Here is a 19,287-nt window from a genome sequence, read left to right on the forward strand (position 1 = left end):
TTTCTTTCTTTCTTTCTTTCTTTCTTTCTTTCTTTCTTTCTTTCTTTTTTTTTTTAAGATTTTATTTATTTATTTGACAGAGATAGAGACAGCCAGCGAGAGAGGGAACACAAGCAGGGGGAGTGGGAGAGGAAGAAGCAGGCTCCTAGCGGAGGAGCCTGATGTGGGGCTCGATCCCACAACGCCGGGATCACGCCCTGAGCCGAAGGCAGACGCTTAACCGCTGTGCCACCCAGGCGCCCCGGCAGTTTCTTTCTATGTAACCAAACCAGGAGGGTAGCCTTCCAAAAGTAATTATTTATATTAATTATGTTTCGGTCAGGAAGATCTTTGTTGACATTTTCAATACAGGATTGAATGAATGAATGATTTAACTGATGATTTCATTAGCAGACCTAAGTGTCCACTGCTTTGGGTACTTTTATTATACAGCCACCTCTACACAGACACCAATAGTTAGATGTGGACTTATGGGAATTGCCTGGGGCCTGACTTGGGCCTTGAATCCAAGCTGCACACTTGAAAGCCAGCTTTGTAAGAGATTTCATATAAAATAGCACTTTATCATTTAATATTATTATTTATATATAGACAAAACTCTCTCAGGATCCTTACTGGGCAGGGGCCGGGAGGAGTCTGTAGTTCAGCAGGTAAGATTTCAGTATCCTCACTGGGAAAGATTAGCAGGGAAGTGATTCAGGTGTTTCTCACCTTCAGGCCAAATACCACTGAATCCTTAACCTATTTTTAACATTCATTACGAGTGTAAAATGTAGTAGTATAAAGCAATACTTACGTTATTCAACAAAGAATATAGAATGTAATCTCCTGGAATCCATCTGAAACCCAGCAACAGTTTTATGCTTGTTTCTTCTTTGGATTAATATTGTCAAATTAAGATTCTAACTGCAAAGCATGCAAAATCCTCTTTAACTTCTTACCTTAGCACACTGCATGTGATTGCATCCCTCATTCTTCTGTATCGGAGACTTACAGTTAGCACAAGGCTTAGAGTTAGTTAACAACCAGAGACAATTGGCAGCATCCTCATAAGCTTCACTAACTCCTACAACTTCAGGATATTAAGCACAAACACAAAACACATGATTTAGTGTAGAACTTCAGAGGGAACCCCACCCCCCAAAGTTTTCTTTGTAGATTGTCTCTCAATTTTAACCATATATTTACTTTCCTATTAGGGTCTATGGCAAAGTTTTTAAACTGCTTTGTTTTGAATAGCATGATTATACGGTAAGGGGCTGTATTCCGAAAGCTCTATTTATGAAATCTGATTTAAAGAAATTTTTCTCTAAAGTTGTGTCCAAATAAACTGGGGAAGAAAAGAACTAAAGTTAACAGAAAGCAATATATTACTGTCTGTTTAAAATAACTATTGCATCAAAGAGAATTATAGAAAGAATGGTAATTTTAGGCAATAATTTCTTAAATAGGTCAGTTGCAAACATAATGACCAGATACTCTTCATCACAGTAAAAAACACAAAAATTATACTGAAATATCAGTATCTTTTTTTACCCATGATTCAGATAAACTAAAAATGAATCCAATGTGACATGTCTAAAACTAAATTTATTATTTCCCCCAAACCTGCCCCTTTCTCTATTCCCTGTCCTGGTAAATGATATGATCATCTACTCAGAATCAATCCAGGAGAGTGTGATCTGGGATACCCTCCTTTCTCCCTCACCTGCTGCATTCCATAGTTTCTACCTCTTTCTCTTTCTTATCTGTCTCCTCTCCATTTCGACTTCTTACTGCTTTAGCTAGGGTCCTCCACCTAGACAATTAAAAAACCAACCTATCTCCCCAGCTCCTTCTGCCCCCAACTTCCACTACACAGCCTACACAGTGATCTTTGAGAAATACGTATCTCCTTGAAATCTTTTAGATGCTTCCCACTGACTGCAAAATAAAATCAAATTGTTTTAGCAAAAAATACCAAGCCCTTCATGATTTGGCCTCTCTCTACCTGGCAAGATTCTCCCTCACTCTCGCCCCATGCCAATCTTATATTCTTCATCTTAAACTCAATTTATTCTATTCTGATTTGAGATCTGCAGTCTTAAGGAATGTCATGGTTTTAAAAGATTCTAAATCTTGTGTTTTATATTCTATAACCAACACCCCTCCCAGCACCCCAAGTGGGGAGAGTTAGTGATTAGAGAGTTCCAGAGGCACAATTAAAAAACTTTTTAATTTTGTTAAATTTTGTTTTGTTTTTTAGCTCTAAGTGCACAGGGAAGCTCTACCTTTTCTTTCCTGAAAGAGATGTCCAAAAATTACTTTGAAATCATTGAAAGTGGCCCATCCAATCAAGGCCCTGATTACATGCAGATACTCTCAAATGGGTGGGGTGAGGAGTCAGCACTACTGTTAAAAGCAGGTGAGTTTTGAAGTTTAAAAGGAAAAGTGACCCAACCCTGGAGAGGGAAGGGAGACAAAAGTTTGGGTTGACGGAACCCCTGGGAAGTGGCTCAGTATATGAACTGGGAGAACTGATCTCTAGGAGCAGCCCTTTGATGGAGCCTATCAGTGCAGGAGTGGGGCTGTCTTGCCATAAGGAACCCCAAGGTGCCTACCTAAGTCTGTTCAACAAGAGAACGGGAGCTACTGCTGGACTGGGAAGCACTGGTTTTCAATTCCACATAGCAAAGACAAAACAACAGAGGCAATGAAGTGATCAGACCCACTTCAGTTCTAAACCCACTTGATAGAAACGGTTTGATTAGGGTGTTGCTACATAGAATTTTCAGTTAACTCGGTGGAGAATAAGAGTTTCATGAGGAAATTATACTTACAGCTGATCAGGTCAAGCTGTGAAAGTAATGCCATTTACAGAGGGTATTGCTTTAAAACCTAATCACTAAGTACAATGTCTAATTTTTAAGTAGTGGCCTGTCTCCTCCCTTTAGCATCAACATTATTTTTAGCTCAGAGGCTCTAACATATTCTAATGAACTTTATTGTCCATTGTTATAATAAATAAAGCACAAAGCCATTAAAACAAAGCAGCTTGTGTGATTTGCAACATAACAGTTTTTTTCTCCCACCCTCGGAGAGAATGCTAGTTCCTAACTGCCTTCTAGAGGATTGTATAAAGTAAATCGTGTTCAGGAAATAACTATTGTTATTATTATTTTTTTACTATTATTAAAACAAAAACTTATACTGGAAAAATGCCTTTACTTCTAGTTCTCTGAACACGGTCATTTCACATACCCGCCTTTTGTATACACTTTGCTTCATACCTGCATTACCTTATCTCCCCCTTCAGTCTACCTGGTGAGTTTTCTTCACCCTTACTAAGTTCCAGACTTTTTCCTTGACTTCAGTTACATGTCTTTGTACCTGATCTTCTTTCTTCAAAAATCTAGTGTGCTTAGGTCTCTTTGTAAGAAATATTAACTTCATTTAATCAAGTATTAAAGTGCATAACAATCTAAGATCTAACAGAATCAATATGTATGCAAGTGAAAACAAAGTTGATCTTATTTTTATTATTTATTTATTTATTTATTTTTATTTATTTTTTGAGAGTAAAGTAACAGAAGTTTATTAAACAAGGATACAGAAAAAGCTCTCAGGAATGAGAGGGGTCCTGACAGGGTTGTCCAAAACAAAGATGATTTTAAAGAATGACTTCTTAAGGAGACTATTTGAATCCCATTCAATAACCATTTATCGTGTACTCTGGAAAAACTGGTCTCAAAATTTTTATAAATTAACCATTGTTTCACACAAATTATAATCACTCCTTCTTCTTCTCTGATTAGACATAACAGAGGCAGTTTCAGTGCTGAAAAATAGTATTTGAATCTTTATATGGAATTCTTTGAACGAATCTTAGTATATTTTATAATAGTTTTTCTCATTAATTAGATTTTGTCACTCCTTTTGCGTCTTGTAATTCAAAGACTTTGGAAAACTAGGCATAAGGGAGAAAATGATCTCGTGAATCGACAAGTTCAGTTGAAAATGCTTATGCCAAAAGTATGTATGTGATCATGACCCAACAAATGAATATGTAAACAATACAGCATTTAATCATACTTTCCTTTCTTGGAATATTGTTTTAATGTATTTAATGATGATGTTCTGCTTAAGCCTTACAGTTGGCCTAGTATTATCTGCTTTAAGCCTCATCCTAAATTTCATAAACTTAGGTGGCCATTAATAGTAGTCAGCTGGTCAACACACTTCAGTCTGCAAGACAATGAGAAAACTCCTAGGTTTTTCTCAGCAACTGGGAACTTTCTCTGCAGTCTTGGCTTTGGTCCTTCTCCGGTAGACAACTTTTCAGGTGTCCTCAGTCTCTTATCTTCTATCCAATTTTCTCAAGTTCCTCCATCATTCTGAATTAAAACCCCACTTGCAACTCCTTGAGGAAATCTTCAGTTTTTCACTTGAGGTCTCCCTGTCTCTGGCCACCCCAAGTAATCGTGTATACACCATATATATCATTTCTAGTTCTTCTACTTTTCTTCTCTCGTTATCAGGATCATGATCATATGTAAGGATATTTTTGTCACAGTCCCAGTGATAATCTGTACTTAGTAGCCAGGTCATTCTCTCTCTCTTGCCCTAGTAAAAACTTATTCATGGGTATGGAATGAATGACCAATTTTACAATGGTAAGAGATAACTAAAAACAATCACCCATTTCAAAATGTTTGCTTCATATCTTAAATCAGATACTTACGGCCATTTTCTGCTCAAGAATTAATAAATACTATATTGTGCTAATGATTTCTTGTGGTGCATTAACACTTCTAGGCAACTGATAAGTAACTTAATAAAACTGTATCTTCTTAACTCTCCTGTATACACCTCTCCTCTCCTGTCTGCATTGCCCCTGTCTTGTTCAAACCCTCATTATCCTCTCACCTGGACATTTTGAAGTTTTCTAAGAAACAGCGTTCTTAACTTGTCTCTCAATAGTCTCTATTCACCATCCACACTTCCACCTGAGTGATCGAAGTAAGCATCTTCAATTCTCACTCTCCTACTCAGAACTGCTTCTCAGTGTCTCAGGATGAAGTCAAACCTCCCAGCACCCACAGAACCCCCGCCTGGTCCTGACACCTGATCGGACTTCTGCCTTCCTTTGCACTGGTTGTACTGCAGGATCTGCAGTCCTTGAACATGCTATTTCACAGCTCTCCTTCACCAGAAGCCCAAATGCCCTTCCTGTTCTGGTCTGTGTGAAGAACACCTATCAGCTCTCAAGATGCAGCCTGTGCACCAGTTCTTCAAAATGCTTTTCCCGACCCTCTCAGAGAGAAAAACAATCTTCTCTTTGATCTCTTCCCTCCCTCATAATGTACCACAGGTATGCGTTCTTTCACAGCATTAATAATACTTCTTTTTCTTAGTTTTGTGTATTGCTGTCTTCGTCTCTAAAATGTAAAATTTCAAGAATGTAGAGGGCACCTTATTTCCATATTCTAATATAAAGTAGCACTCCATAAATGTTACATAAATAATATGGATACCACTTAAAAGCAATAACTTATTCCTAAGTTTTTTCAGCATCTCTTACGAGCTGCAGACAAGCACTTCTAAAATACCACTGCACACCTCCACATATATGTCCTACAAGTACCTCAAAGTTCACAATGCCCACAACAAATCATTTCTTTCCCCCTGAAAGTTACTCTTGTATCTGAATTTCCTGTTGACCAATCATACATCCTTTGACTCAAACTAAAAATTCACCTCCCTATTTTGATCTCTCTATCCTTCAGTGTCACCTGCCCAGTCATTAGTTATCTTCATAAAAATATCTCAGATAATGCCATTTTCCTACTTAAAAAATGCATCATATAGCTTATTCTGTAATAAGATGACTTCAGACAATTTGGCAAAAATCCTCACCATCTGGCAACACCTACCTTTCCAACCTCATCTCTTGCAATTTCTCCCATGGACCTTAACGTTAAGCTTCATATAAAGGTATAAAGAACTGTAAGTAGGTGAGCAATAGCCAACCATGTCTAATAGAAATATAGATGTTTCTTGGTGCCAGAAGAAAAAAAAAAAAAAGAAAAAGAAAGCAAAATCTAATGGTGTATTGCCCGATATAACACAAGCCTGTAGGGTCTCAGAGCTGTCAGCCAGGCCCTCCCAGCATCACTTCAGCTGCTGACAGCTATACCTACCACATCTCTGCCTCTGTGGATATGCTAAAACCCAATTCCTACTTCACTGCCTTCAGGAGAATTCTATGACACCCCTCTGCCCATCCTGATTTAGTTTTCTTGTTTTTGTACTCTTATCTTTACCCAACCATATTAGTTATCATATGATATTGTAATGATCTGACTGCTTCCCTCCTAGCTTATGTACTTTTTGAAGGCTGACATCATCATCAAGTGCTTTGTTCATAATAAGTGCAGAATCAGAGTGAATTCTTTATCCTGATTTGTACTACCTCAAACTAACTCCATTATATAAAAAGTTAAAAAAATGAAATTACCTTTTAAATTAATTTGAAAGAAAGCAATTGTCATAAAACACTTCAGGGGATGAAAAATAATTGCAAAGCAGATCTGTTTACTTGTTAAATGCAGGAATTGCTATTAGGAAGGCTAATTAAAACCCATTCGTTTCCAGGCACATGCCTTGTACCTGATGTCACTCAATCCAATCTAAGTATTAATGACTTCATCTACAAAATGGGATTACTAACACCAATTTCATAGCATTTCTGTAGGATTAATATGTATTTATAGAAATCTCAGTAAAAACAGTTAGACATGCCATTTAAAATAAGTAAATCTACAGAGCCACATAATGTCAAGAAATTAACTTATCTTATCATCCACTGGAAGTTTCCAGGAAGATAAGAAGCTTCCTCTCACTACAGTTTATACATTTCTTCCCTTAAGGTACAAAAAAGCTAGGTGGTCCACCCCAGGATAAAGGGGAGTGGCTGTGGGAGAAGGGCTTAAATGTGACCCATATTTACCCTGTTTATCTTAACTGAAAACAGTCAGTTAGAACCATGGAACCTGTCTGTGATTCCCCAATGCAAAAACCTTGTGATGTTCAAAAGGGTGTTAGTTAGAGGTGTAATGTTAAACTGGAGAGCTAAACAGCATTAACCAACTTGAAAACTTACTTAATGAAGACTCTAAGTAGTAATAGGACCACATTATCTTTTAAATGCTATTAGAACATACATAGTATAGCTATCTAAGAGTCCCCTTACGTTCTTCTGGTTTCATTTCAGTTATTTTTTGTAGCCAATTTTTCCATGTTTGGCAGTCACAAGGCTCATGTGCTTCACCAAGGCACTCCCTAAGGAGGAAAACATAAAAGAGGCAATTAAAAAAAATTCTTTATCAACATCGAGGTAAAAGAATAGATGGAAAGTACCCTTCCAATTTTAAAGTTGAGAAAACTGAGGCACAGTGATCAGTGAGAGAAGCACTTCAAGAGAAGAACTGAAAACGTGATTTCAGAGCTTGATAAACACCAGGTCCAATTTTTTTTTATTTTTTAATTTTTTAATTTATTTTATTTTTTTAAAAGATTTTATTTATTTATTTAACAGAGAGAGAGAGAGAGAGAGAGAGAGACAGCCAGCGAGAGAGGGAACACAAGCAGGGGGAGTGGGAGAGGAAGAAGCAGGCTCCCAGCGGAAGAACCTGACGTGGGGCTCGATCCCAGAACTCCGGGATCACGCCCTGAGCCGAAGGCAGACGCTTAACGACTAAGCCACTCAGGCGCCCCCAATTTTTTTTTTTTTAAATCAGTACATTCAGTTACACATTGTTAAATGTTCAAAATAGATTACCTAATATTTGTAATTTACTTTTGCATGCCAGAAGAGCTGTAAGATATTTTTATCAGTTAAGTTCTGCCTTCACTAATACTTTAAATTCTTGTACTTGAAGTTTATTCTCTGGGTGAGCAGACTTGCTGCCATTCAGGAGCTTGTTAAACATGACAAAGACCAGGCCCATAAGACCTACTAATTAGAATCTACATGTTATCAAAATTACCACACGACCCTTCTGCATTTTAAAGTTTTAAAAGCACTATTTTATGTCACATTCTTTAAAAATTTTTTTAAAAAAATTTCTTTTCAATTTAGTTAACATACAGTGTATTATTAGTTTCAGGGATAGAATTAAGTGATTGATCAGTTGCATGTAACACCCAGGGCTCATTACTTCAAGCTCCCTCCTTAATGCCCATCACCCAGTTACCCCATCCTCCCACCCTCCCCTCCAGCAATCCTGTTTGTTCCCTACAGTTAAAGAGTCTCTTATAGTTTGCCTCTTTCTCTGTTTTTATTCTTCCTTCCATTCCCCTATGTTCATCTTTTTGTTACTTAAATTACACAAGTGAAACCATATGGTTATTTGTCTTTCTCTGACTTATTTCCCCCTTAGCATAATACCCTCTATTTTCATCCACATTTTGCAAATGGCAAGATTTCATTTTTTTGATGGCTAAGTAATATTCCATGGTATAAATATACCACCTCTTCTTTATCCAATCATCCGTCAATGGACATTTGGGCTCTTTCCACAGTTTGGGTATTGTGGACATTGATGCTATAAACATTGGGGCGCAGGTGCCTCTTCGGATCACTATGTTTGTACACTTACAATAAATACCTAATAGTGCAATTGCTAGGTCATTGGGTAGCTATATTTTCAACTTTTTGAGGAACCTCCATACTGTCTTCCAGAGTGGCTGCACCAGCTTGCATTCCCACCAAACACTGTAAGAGGGTTCCCTTTCCTTCACATCTTCAATATCTGTTGTTTCCTGAGTTGTTAATTTTAGCCATTCTGACTGGTGTGAGGTGGTATCTCATTGTGGTTTTGATCGTTATTTCCCTGAGTGATGTTGAGCATTTTTCATGTGTTTATTGGTCATCTGTATGCCTTCTTTGGAGAAATGTCTGTTCATGTCTTCTACCCATTTCTTGACTGAATTTTTTGTTTTTTGGGTGTTGAGTTTGATAAATTCTTTATAGATTTTGGATATTAGCCCTTTATCTGATATGTCATTTGCAAATATCTTCTCCCATTCTGTAGGTTGTCTTTTAGTTTTGTTGGTTATTTACTTTGCCAAGCAAAAGCTTTTTATCCTGATGAAATCCCAATAGTTCATTTTTGCTTTTGTTTCCCTTGCTTTTGGAGACGTGTCTAGCAAGAAGTTGCTGCAGCCACAGTTCAAAGAGGTTGCTGCCTCTGTTCTCCACTAGGATTTTGATGGATTCCTGTCTCACATTTAGGTCTTTCATCCATTTTGAATTTGTTTTTGTGTATGCTGTACGAAAGTGGTCCAGTTTCATTTTTCTGCATGTGGCTATCCAATCTTCTGAACACCGTTTGCTGGAGAGACTGTCTTTTTTCCACTGGATATTTTTTCCTGCTTTGTCAATGATTAGTTGACCACAGAGTTGAGGGTCCATTTCTGGGTTCTCTATTCTGTTCCACTGACCTATGTGTCTGTTTTTGTGCCAGTACCATCCTGTCTTGATGATTATAGCTTTGTAATATAGCTTGAAGTCCAGAATTGTGATGTCAGCTTTTTCTTTTTCAGTATTCGTTTGGCTATTTGAGGTCTTTTTTCTGGTTCCATACAAATTTTAGGATTGTTCCAGCTCTGTGAAAAATGCTGGTAGTATTTTGATAGGGATTGCACTGAACGTGTAGATTGCTTTGGGTAGCACAGACATTTTAACAATATTTGTTCTTCCACTTCATGAGCATGGAATGTTTTTCCATTTCTTTGTGTCTTCCTCAATTTCTTTCATTAAGTGTTCCATAGTTTTCTGAGTACAGATCTTTTATCTCTTTGGTTAGCTTCTATTCCTAGGTATCTAATGGTTTTTGGTGCAATTGTAAATGGGATCGATTCCTTGATTTCTCTTCCTGTTGTTTCACTGTTAGTGTATAGGAATGCAACAGGCTTCTGTGTGTTGCTTTTATACCTTGCAACTTTGCTGAATTCCTTTATCAGTTCTAGCAATTTTTTGCTGGGGTCTTTTGGGTTTTCCACAGAGTACCCTGTCATCTGTGAAGAGTGAAAGTTTGACTTCTTTGCTGATTTGGATGCCTTTTATTTCTTTTTGCTGTCTGATTGCTGAGGCTAGGACTTCCACTACAATGATGAACAACAGTGGTGAGAGTGGACATCCCTGTCGTGTCCCTGATATTAGGGGAAAAGCTCTGTTTCTCCCCTCTGAGGATATTTGCTGTGGGTCTTTCTTATATGGCTTTTATGATGTTGAGAAATGTTCCCTCTCTCCCTACATGGTGGAGGGTTTTTATCAAGAAAGGATGCTGTACTTTGTCAAATACTTTTTATCATATGGTTCATATGGTTCTTATCCTATTAGTAATACAGTGTATCACACTGATTGATTGTGGATGTTGAAGTATCCCTACAGCCCGGGAATAAATCCCACTTGGTTGTGGTGAATAATCCTTTTAATGTACTGTTGCATCCTATTGGCTAGTATCTTGGTGGGAATTTCTGCATCCATATTCATCAGGGATATTCATCTGCTTGTATAATTCTCCTTTTACTGGGGTCTTTATCTGGTTTTGGGATCAAGGTAATGCTGGCCTCACAGAATGAGTTCGGAAGTTTTCCTTCCATTTCTATTTTTTGTAACAACTTCAGAAGAACAGGTATTAATTCTTCCTTAAATGTTTGGTAGAATTCCCCTGGGAAGCCGTCTGGCCTTGGGCCCTTTTTTGTTGGGAAATTTTTGATGACTGCTTTAATTTCTTTGCTGGTTATGGGTCTGTTCTGGTTTTCTATTTCTTCCTGTTTCAGTTGCAATAGTTTAGGTTTCTAGAAATGCATTAATTTCTTCTGGATTGCCTGATTTGTTGGCATGTAACTGCTCATAATATTCTAATTGTTGGTATTTCTGCAGTGTTGACTGTGATCTCTCCTTTTTCATTCATGATTTTATTTATTTGAGTCCTTCCTCTTTTCTTTTTGATAAGCCTGGCCAGTGGTTTATCGATCTTATTCTTTCAAAGAACCAGCTCCTAGTTTTGTTGATCTGTCCTGTTTTTTTGATTTCTATATCATTGATTTCTCATCTAATCTTTATTATTTATCTTTTCCTGCTGTATTTAGGCTGTATTTGCTGTTCTTTTCCCAGCTCCTTTAGATGTAAGATTAGGTTGTATATTTGAGACTTTTCTTGCTTCTTGAGGAAGGTCTATATTACTATATACTTTCCTCTTAGGACTGCCTTTGCTTCATGTCAAAGATTTTGAACTGTTGTTTTCACTTTCATTTGCTTCCATGTTTTTAAAAAATTCTTTGATTTCCTGGCTGACCCATTCATTCTTTAGTAGAATGTTCTTTGATCTCCATGTATTTGTGGTCCTTCCAAATTTTTCCTTGTGGTTAACTTCAAGTTTCATAGCATTGTGGTCTGAAAATAGGTATGGTATGATTTCAATCTTTTTGTACTGGTTGAGACCTGATTTGTGACCCAGTATGTGATCTACTCTGGAGAATGTTCCACGTGCACTTGAAAAGAATGTACATTCTGCTGCTTTAGGGTAAAATGCTCTGAATATATCTGTTAAGTCCATCTGGTCCAGTGTGTCATTCGAAGCCCTTGTTTCCTTGCTCACCTTCTGCTTAGATGATCTGTCCACTGCTGTGAATGGGGTGCTGAAGTCCCCTACTATTATTGTATTATCATTGAGTTTCTTTGTTATTAATTGACTTACATATTTGGCTCCTCTCAAATTAGGGGCATAAATATTTACAATCGTTAGATCTTGTTGTTGGATAGACCCCCTTTATTATGATATAGTGTCCTTCTTCATCTCTTACTACAGTCTTTGGTTTAAAATCTAGTTTGAGTGATAGAAGGATGGCTACTCTACCTTTCTTTTTTTTAAATATTTTATTTATTTGACAGAGACAGCAAGAAAGGGAACACAAGCAAGCGGAGTGTGAGAGGGAGAAACAGGCTTTCTGCCGAGCAGGGAGCCTGGTGTGGGGCTTGATCCCAGGACCCTGGGATCATGACCTGAGCCAAAGGCAGATGCTTAATGGCTGAGCCACCCAGGCACCCCTCTACTCTACCTTTCTTTTGATTACATCACATTCTTGTTGTTACTTTCACCTTAAAATCCCCAAGTAACAGGGCAATCTAATTTACTTTTGAGTTTGCTGAATCCCAATTTTCTGTTTCACTGGAATTTGGCAAAGTTTGATTTAAATAATAAAGAACATATCAACTAATCATTAGTTAACTTGATTTTACATTCTTTCTATAGCTATATAAAAATCAGGGGCACCTGGGTGGCTCAGTCGTTAACTCTCCCACTCCCCCTGCTGGTGTTCCCCTCTCACTGTGTCTCTTTCTGTCCAATAAATAAATAAAATCTTAAAAAAATAAATAAAAATAAAAAATAAAAATCAACATTCAAAAGGGGTAAAGCCTTTAAAAATTACTTATTTTAATTCAATATGATGGTATATTCTGTAGTACAAAGGAAATTTTACAGTAAATAACAAAATATCATGGGGGCGGGGGGAAGAAAAGCCTAATCTGTAGGTGTCATCATCATTATCACCATCATGATATGTTATTTTAAACAAAGATCTTATTTGCAAAGATTAAGTCTATTAAGACACCTGCGGATGCAGGCAGTCTTACAAACTAAAAAGTAACACTTTACTATATTAAGAATGTTAACAGGGTACCTGGGGGGCTCAGTTGGTTAAGCATCTGCTTTTGGCTCAGGTTATGATTTCGGGGTCCTGGAATCAAGCCCCATGTCAGGCTCCCTGCTCAGTGGGAAGTCTGCTTCTCCCTCTCCCTCTCCCTCTCCCCCCAACTTGTGCTCTCTCTAATAAATAAAATCTTAAAAAAAAAAAAAAAGAATGTAACAATTCTACTTCAAGCCCATTAAAATAGCTACTATTAAAAAACTGGAAGACAACAAGTGTTGGGAAGGATGTGGAGAAACTGGAACCCTTGCTGGTAGGAATCTAAAATGATGCAGTTGTTATGGAAAAGTTTGGTAGTTCCTCAAAATAAAAGACATAGAATTACTACATGATCTATCAATTCCACTCCTAAGGATATACTTAAAAGAATTGAAAGCATTGACTAAAATTTTCTCAGCAATGTTCACAACAGTATTATTCACAACAGCCAGAATATTGTTAACAACCCATGTGTCCATCAACAAATGAGCAGATAAATAAAATGTGGTACACACACACACACACACACACACACACAGGAATATTAGTAGGCCATAAAAAGGAATGAAATTCTGATTTATGCTACAACATGGATGAATCTTGAGACATTATGCTAAGTGTAATAAGTCAGAAACAAAAGGAAAACTATCGTATGGTTCCACTTACATTAAATATCCAGAATAGGGAATTCACAGAGACAGAAAGTAGAATGGTGGTTACCAGGAGCTATGGGGCAAGGGAGGATGGGGAGTTTTTGCTTAATGGTTAGAGTTTCTGTTTGGTATGAGGTAAAAGTTCTGTAAATGTATAGGAAATGGTTGTACAACATTAGGAATGTACTTAATACCACTGAATTATATACTTAAAAATGTTTTGAAGAAAGAAAAACACCAATTATCTTGAAAGGGTAATTTGGTGTGCTTCAATTTCTGACATTACTATTTGGGAAATCTTTTCCATAACTGTGGTTTTATAACATTTTTTAGTAATTTATTGGTAACTTAACAGTCATTCAAAAAATAATGAGTTGATTAAAAATGGAAGTTAAAAAATGGAAGTAGATATATTACATTCGCTTTGGTACATATTAAAATAAACTCTGCTTCCTGGAAATGTAAGGCATATCTGTGATAACTGTTAATTTTAATTTGGCACATATACTAGCATACACCAGAGTAAAAAGTATGCCACAGATCTAGGAACAGTGTTTCCATATGGTGCTTGAGAATACATGTAGGAATACAGAATCTAGATTTCTCATGACTTATTAAAAAAAAATTAGGTGTAATTCCATATCTGCAGTATCTAAAACAAATGAAGTCAATGAAATAAATTATTTCCATTAATTTTAAGAGTTCTCCCCCTGAAGATTAAACAGCACATTGAATGTTTTTTCCCTACTAGAATCAATACCAATATGACTGGCTCTGGTGTTCGGACATTTTCTGACAAAACTGAGAAAATACTGAGTGGGGGAGGCGGTGGAGAGGAAAACCCAATGTTTTCAAACGGAGTCTGAAAAAATAAATTGTATTTCTTCAAAACGCCATAATTGTTTACTGGTATTCTTGGTCTCTGAGGCTGCGTTGCATTACATAGCAAGATTTTCTTTTCCAGAACCTCACAGGAGGACACACAGCTGCTGTTTCCTCAGGTGCTAGCCCCATCAGCAGGATCACTTCTGAATGTTATAACTCGATGGCAGTTTCCAGTGCAATGTTAAGAATGGGTATAAAAAGGAGAGGCTTTTTATATAAAAAATCAGAGTAAGGACTATAAATTAAAAAGGGAGCTAGAGGTTGCCTTTTAAAACTAAGGTATTTGGGAAAACAAGCCCAACTACTTTAAAGTATGGTAATAACAATGCTACTGGACATTATGTGACTGATAATCTGAATTATGCCATATGTAGGGAGAGACGTTATTCTGAGACAAGTAATAAAGAGACTGGAATGTTCTGTAGATACTGTAAAGCTAAATTCCTGAAGAGTTTTAACCAAGATACAGATGATTGGTGACAAGTATTCTGACAGACCTAGTACCTATTGTTGAGACTGTACCTCAAAATGTCACTAAAAACAAGGTAATTTTAAGAGGAATTTTGCCTCGCAGTCAACTGAAATTTAGACACACCAATAGAGTGGGTGAAGTGCTTCATAAGGGGAAAAGTGCTTCATTATAAAGGAAAAAAAAAGATTGTCTAATATAAAATCCTTAACCCTGTCCAACTATCACAGTTAACTAATATCAAGAGATTGAGGAATGGCTCTTTCCTTGAAAAATTTTGAATATGCACAACCACTGGCAGGAATATACACTGGCTACAAAGGATTCTGGAAAAGGAAAAACCTTTTACTAAAGTTTCATAACCTGATGGGAAATTCCTACCAAGAAGTTGACAATTTCTGCACTACTGGGTATTTACCCCAAAGATACAAATATAGTGATCCAAAGGGGCACCTGCACCCCAAAGTTTATAGCAGCAATGTCCACAATAGCCAAACCGTGGAAAGAGCCCAGATGTCCACAGACAGATGAATGGATAAAAAAGATATATATATATATATATACACACACACACACACACACACACACACACACACACATATATACACACAATGGACTACTACTCAGCCATCAAAAAAATGAAGTCTTGCCATTTGCAATGATGTGCATGGAACTAGAGGATATGATGCTAAGCAAAAAAGTCAGAGAAAGGCAATTATATGATCTCACTCAGATGTGGAATTTAAGAAACAAAACAGAGGATCATAGGGGGGAGAGGAAAAAATAAAACAAGATGAAATCAGGGAAGGAGACAAACCATAAAGACTCTTAATCATAGGAAACAAACTGAGGGTTGCTGGCGGGGAGAGGGATGGAGAGATGGAGTAACTGGGTGATAGTCATTAAGGAGGGCATGTGATGTAATGAGCACTGGGTGTTATATAAGACTGATGAATCACTGACCTCTACCTCTGAAACTAATAATATATTGTATGTTAATTAACGGAATTAAAAAAATCAGTAGGTGGGAAAATTTACTATAAAATATTAGAACATATTTTGGAAGCATGATCTGAAACACTTCATTTATGTAAGCTTTTAATTAAAAATTTTTTTTCTTGGGGTACCTGGGTGGCTCAGTCAGTTAAAGTGTCTGCCTTTGGCTCGGATCATGATTCCCAGGGTCCTGAGACTGAGCCCTACATCAGGCTCTCTGCTCAGCAGGGAGCCTGCTTCTCCATCTCGCTTGGCCTGCCGCTCCCCCTACTTGTGCTCTTTTTCTCTAATAAATAAATAAAATCTTAAAAGTTTTGCCTTTCCAAATTTTTTTTGATAAATCTGACATGTAACATTGTGTGAATTTAAAGTATACAGTGTGCCACTTTGATACATTTATGTATTGTAATATGATTGGCGTTGTAACAATTTTTATCATATTACATGTTTATTAGTAAAAAAAAACGTAACACCTCCTTCTTAAAAAAAAAAGTTGACAATTTCAGTTCACTGCCATTTTAGAACTTTATTAATGACCCATCCTGAGTAAGTAGAAATCCTCATTTTATGATTCTCCTCCTTTAGACAACTTTTCCCCTTAATTAACAAATTAACTAAAAATTATAATTTTAAAAAACTAGTATTTTTGGGGTGCCTCGGTGGCTCAGTCAGTTAAGCTTCCAACTCTTGAATTTGGCTCAGGGTTGTGAGATTGAGTCCCACATCAGGGTCCATACTGGGTGTGGAGCCTGCTTAAGATTCTCTTCCTTTCCCTCTGCCTCATCCCCTGCCCCCCCCCAAACATACAAGAATATTTTTTAGTATACCAGGCAATGTTGTAATTCCTTACATGTACCGACTCATTTAATCCACACAACACTTCTTTGAAATCAGTACTATTATCCCCATTTTACAGGCATGGAGAGGCTCAGCACTCTGCCAAAGGTCACACAGAAAGCAAGCAGATGAGCTGAGATTTGAAGCCAAATAGTTTGGCTTACATTTTGTGCTGATTGCATCAGTTACAAAGGCTTCAACTGTATTACTGTACTATAAGAGAGGATGCTTGTTTATCATCAAGTCACACAGCTAGTTAGCGGCAGTTAAGTCTCAAATGTAGGCCCTGTGTCTCCCAATTAATGACAATCATGTGCTCCACTGAAACTTGATATATTGAACTTTCAACAGTATTTATTTAGATGAGTATGATACTTTGTATAGAGTAGACATGATATTTAAACAGGGTCTTATGATCAATTTTGATCAAATAAATATGTCTCATTTCTGAGCCTACGACAAGCTGGGGAATAGGTTCTGCTTGTCTGCAGGGCTCTGATACTTAAATAGCTAAATGCTGCCAGTCTGGAAAAATCTTCTTCCAGAACCAGAGCTATTAAGCTAAGGAACTGAGACTCTAATTTTGCAAGCGAAAATGAGATTCAACTATTAGGGCCCACAAACAAGAACAACATTTATTTTGCCCAGAGGACTCTTAAAGAGTCCACTGTCTGAAGTCTGTGGAGGAGATGAAGCATGAAACTGTGCTTTAACTCAATCAAGATTCATAAGCCTAACAGGAGAGTAAGTTTTATCAAAATCTTTATTGTGGGTATTGGAGGAAAACAGAACAAGTTGATAACAATATTAATGCACTAATGCACATTCACTTGGGAAATTTCCCGAAATACCTGACAAGTCTGCACATTGTACTCTGATTCACCGGAAACTTCAATGGACTAGAAACCTGATGCTGTGATTTCTCATCAGTTGTATCTCTATAATCCAAATCTTACTGGGTTCAATTTGTTTCATGGTGATGGTGACACTACTTTAAAGGTTTCTTTGCATAGTTCAGTAAATAGATGTTCCACAGCTGGGTGATATATTTTTAAAACCACAGAATATTATTGTTTAGAATATTCATGCCGGTCAATTATATTGAATAACTTTAAAATATATTTGGCTGTCTACAGATTTAGAAGAGATGAATTCCATTTAAGTCTCTATTTCCAGAGGCAACACTGGTGATTAAAGGGACTGGGGATACTCTGAGGTGATACAGGAGAGAAATGACCACTATACCTAACGTTAAATTTAAGTTCTTCTCCTCATAGATTAGAATTTGGGTGGTATTAAGAAGTATTTTTGACAACAAATCTTTATTTTTTATTTTTAAAAAGTATATTTATTTTTAAAAAGATTTTATTTATTTATTTTAGAGATAGTGCAAACGGGGGGAGGGAAAGGAGGAGAGGGACAAGCAGACTCCGCACTGAGAGCAGAGTCTGATCTGGGGCTTGATTCCAGGACCCTGAGGTGACCTGAGCCAAAATCAAGAGTCAAACTATTAACCAACTGAGCCACCCAGGCGCCTCAGAGAGCAAATCTTTAAAGAGTTGCCTCAGAAAAGAAAGACTTCGCGTTTGTTCACAGGGCACAGAAGTTACATAGTAGCATATTCTACTTAATAAAAACAGAGGGGAGATGGTCACTGGCTCAAGTTACGAACACTGTCCAGGACAACACAGTCAAATCAGACAAAATATAATTATATAGGCTAGGGGGAGAAAGCATTCTAGGTTCAGTTAATAAGGGCAAAGAAGTGGTGGGTGAACAAGTTACAAGAGAAAGGGCTACACTGAGGTGGGAAGGGAAATGTCTACTCCCACCTTCCCTCCTACTGATAAATATATTTAGTTATATTCAGGCACACATCCCTTGAGGATGGCTCTCAACTCATTCTGTCACACGAAGCTCTTTAAAAGAAGGAACTATTATTGCCTTTTCTTGTGGTTTTTGTAATCATCTTTAGAGAATATTTCTGAGCTTTCTTGGGAAAGAAAGAAGCAAAACCAAGAATCATATGCCTTTATTTTATGAAGATGTCTCTGAGAAAGCTTCCTTTCGCATACAGCAGATTTTGCCTCTCTATTAAATAGATAAGGGCAGTAGAATTCTTAGAATTTATTTTTTTTTAATTTTTAGAAATTTCTGATTTAGGCAAACCTCTTTTACTACATGAATAAAAGTAGGAAGAATGTAAAAACACAGACTGCAAATTAATGCCTAGAGAGGTGCAGCAGGCAATGTAAAAATCCTAGAAAAGGATTTAGATTTAGAATTGTTAGTCCAGAAAACGATTCTATTTGCTGAACTCTCTACTACCCTTATGAATGGAGAAAGAGTAAATAATTACCAAATGTGACCTTGAATCCATGTGGCCATTCACAGATCCCCTGAACTAGGATAAAATTCAAAAGAGGGCCTGTGGTCTTGGTGTATCGTCTCCAAAGAATCTTGAGTATAGGCAGCCCGATATTTTGGGGTGTGAGAAAGAATAAGTGAATATATTTCTCCAACTACTGGTCTAGAAATGTACATTTATAGCATCATATATGTTTATAGATTCATTCATATAGCTTTTAGAGTCTAACCTATATTGGTAGTTTTTTCCACTAGTTTTGTCATGTTTAGTCAAACCAAACTTATTACCTGCAACATACAAAGGTTTACTAGTAAAAACTAGTAAAAGCCAGACCACAGAAA

The 19,287-nt window shown here is 37.0% G+C and overlaps 1 protein-coding gene across 1 annotated transcript in view; it reads right to left on the reverse strand.

Annotated features, from left to right (window-relative positions):
* ANKIB1 (ankyrin repeat and IBR domain containing 1) overlaps positions 1-19,287 on the reverse strand; it is a 181,072-nt gene that overhangs the window by 19,795 nt on the left and 141,990 nt on the right. Inside the window, exons 10-11 of the mRNA XM_008686227.2 lie at positions 7,232-7,320; positions 942-1,072 (exon numbers count right to left, since the gene is read on the reverse strand). Of these exons, the coding sequence (XP_008684449.1) occupies positions 942-1,072; positions 7,232-7,320 (220 nt within the window). The remainder of the gene's footprint in view (positions 1-941; positions 1,073-7,231; positions 7,321-19,287) is intronic.

The sequence above is a fragment of the Ursus maritimus genome, unplaced genomic scaffold (genome assembly GCF_017311325.1).
Source record: "Ursus maritimus isolate PB19 unplaced genomic scaffold, ASM1731132v1 scaffold_3, whole genome shotgun sequence".
In the NCBI taxonomy this organism is placed as follows: Eukaryota; Metazoa; Chordata; class Mammalia; order Carnivora; family Ursidae; genus Ursus; species Ursus maritimus.